This window comes from Phaethon lepturus, unplaced genomic scaffold (genome assembly GCF_000687285.1).
Source record: "Phaethon lepturus isolate BGI_N335 unplaced genomic scaffold, ASM68728v1 scaffold32935, whole genome shotgun sequence".
Classification (NCBI taxonomy): domain Eukaryota; kingdom Metazoa; phylum Chordata; class Aves; order Phaethontiformes; family Phaethontidae; genus Phaethon; species Phaethon lepturus.
In genome coordinates, this window is record NW_010540380.1 from 4,804 (window position 1) to 6,752 (window position 1,949).

At 57.2% G+C, this 1,949-nt stretch overlaps 1 protein-coding gene across 1 annotated transcript in view; it reads right to left on the reverse strand.

Annotated features, from left to right (window-relative positions):
- Positions 1 to 1,453: 1,453 nt before the first annotated feature.
- The window catches only part of LOC104621037 (nuclear receptor ROR-beta-like), a gene marked incomplete at its 5' end in the record, with an annotated part of 4,687 nt that continues 4,191 nt past the window's right edge, over positions 1,454 to 1,949 (reverse strand). The window contains one exon of the mRNA XM_010287421.1: positions 1,454 to 1,615. Within this exon, the coding sequence (XP_010285723.1) occupies positions 1,454 to 1,615 (162 nt within the window). The remainder of the gene's footprint in view (positions 1,616 to 1,949) is intronic.

A 1,949-nucleotide genomic window follows, 5' to 3' on the forward strand; every position in this document is an offset into this window, starting at 1 on the left:
GTAGCTTTTGGCATTTGCTGCAGGAGAAGCACGAATAGGGACGGAAAAGCCATCTGCAGAGCTTGGCCAGAGAGTCCCTCAAGTGGCCCCACCGGCTCCGGGCTATCGCAGCATCATCCCACAAATCCACCCCTTCTCCTTTTGAGCCTCCCGAGCTCGGAGCAGCAGGTCCCAACCACACCACGACTTCCCAGGGAGGGAATAAGGACCTTTCACTTCCCTTTGACCCCAACAAGCAGTTTCTCTCCCTAAAAAGTGTCCAGGTCCTGCTAAATAGAGAACAAACCCCAAAATAATAGTTCTAAAGAGCTCCTTTAGGGGAGTTGGGTCCAACTCAACCTGCAACAGCAGCCACGGCCATGCTCCTGGTGGTCCTGGTGTGGGAAGGGGGGACTCGGCAGCAGGACCAGCTTGGGCTGCACAGAGGAAAGGCCAGAAAAAACCTCCTCTGGGTGTTGAGCCACGGGACAGTTTTAAAGGTCTCGATAAGAAAACTACACACGACATCCAGCACGCCATGAGCCACTGCTTGCGGGGACAGCCCCGGTGCCTGCCCCAATGCCTGCAGCTGCCTCTGGGGTAGAGCAGCCGGGAGCTGGGATTTGGCCACAGTCACAAGGGCGAAGCCCCTCTTTGAGAAGCGCTCGGATACGGAGAGGTGGCACAAGGCGGGCGGACCTGCTGAATTGGCTCCAAAAAGCCAGGCGGTCGGCCAGTCAGACGGGGAGTTGGACGGGAATTTGGGAAAATGCCATGACAGAGGGCACGGAGACCCTGCAAAGCTTCTCCCCTGCTGCGTTGGGCATCCTTTCCCTCAAATCAGCCTCCTCCACAGGAATATCCTGTGCTGAATCCTGCCACAGCCAGGTCTTTCTTGGCTGAGCTCCTGAGGTCACCCATGCCCCATGGGAGAAGGAATAAAGCAAAGGCTCTGCCTTTGCCCTCTCCTTGGCTCCAGTCGGGACCCCAAAGCTGCCCCCACCGGCCTGGCTCACCCTTGTCTGGCCAAGTCTGCATTGCCCCTTCTTTATCCCATGCCTTGTGTTTGGGTTAAAGAAAAAAAAAAAAAAAATCAGAGATGGAGAGTGCAGCCAGGACAGAGGGAGGGGCTGTGCTGCGAGCGCAGTGGCATGTGCGTGGCGTGCGCTCCCCTGGATCCGTGCACTGCGGGGAGGAGTCGGTCCCTTACCACTGCCAGGAGCATCTCCTCTCCCGAGCGGAGATTTCACATTCATTTCACTGGTATGGCAAAGTTCATTTGCTTTTTCCTTCAAGGTGCTTTACATTCAAGAGCTATTGCAATCCACAGCGAGGAAATGGGGCCGGGGAGATACCCCAGACCCCCTGGTTCTCTTGAGTGATTATTTGATTTAAATAAAACTGCCCCAAACTTCTGAAGTTTTGTTCGTCTCCAAATTTTGGGGAACTCGAAGGGGGCCAGCAGCTCCCAGCCTTAGCTCTCCCGTGGGTTGCTGTACTGAAGCTCTGAGTTGAAAACCTCCTTATAGAGGGGTGGGAAGTTCATGGCGGTCTCTGGGTGCAGGAGACGGAAAAATTCCAGCTTGTCCAAGTGCAGGTTGCAAATGGTCTTCATCAAGGGCAGCTTGGAAACCATCTGCGGGGAAAGAAGCCGGAGCTGGTGACCACTGGGCTCCTGGTCAGCATCCCGCCATGCCACTCTTCCCCCGCCCCTGGGGACAAGCGGGTGGGGTTGGGGACCGCTGGCTCTGCCCAGCACCGGGGGCACCAGCGGACGCCCCCCACCTTCGGGCAGCCTGGCCTTGCCTCCAAACCCACACCTTTCCACAGGACAACCAGCGCCCGGGGTGGCTCAAGGAGCCCCTCAATGCCCCACCTCCCCGTCTCAGGCTCTGTCCTGCCCAAAGCATTCCCAAAACGGCTCCTTTTGCTCCAAACACCCACTGCCTGATGCGCTGCCAGGTTCAGCA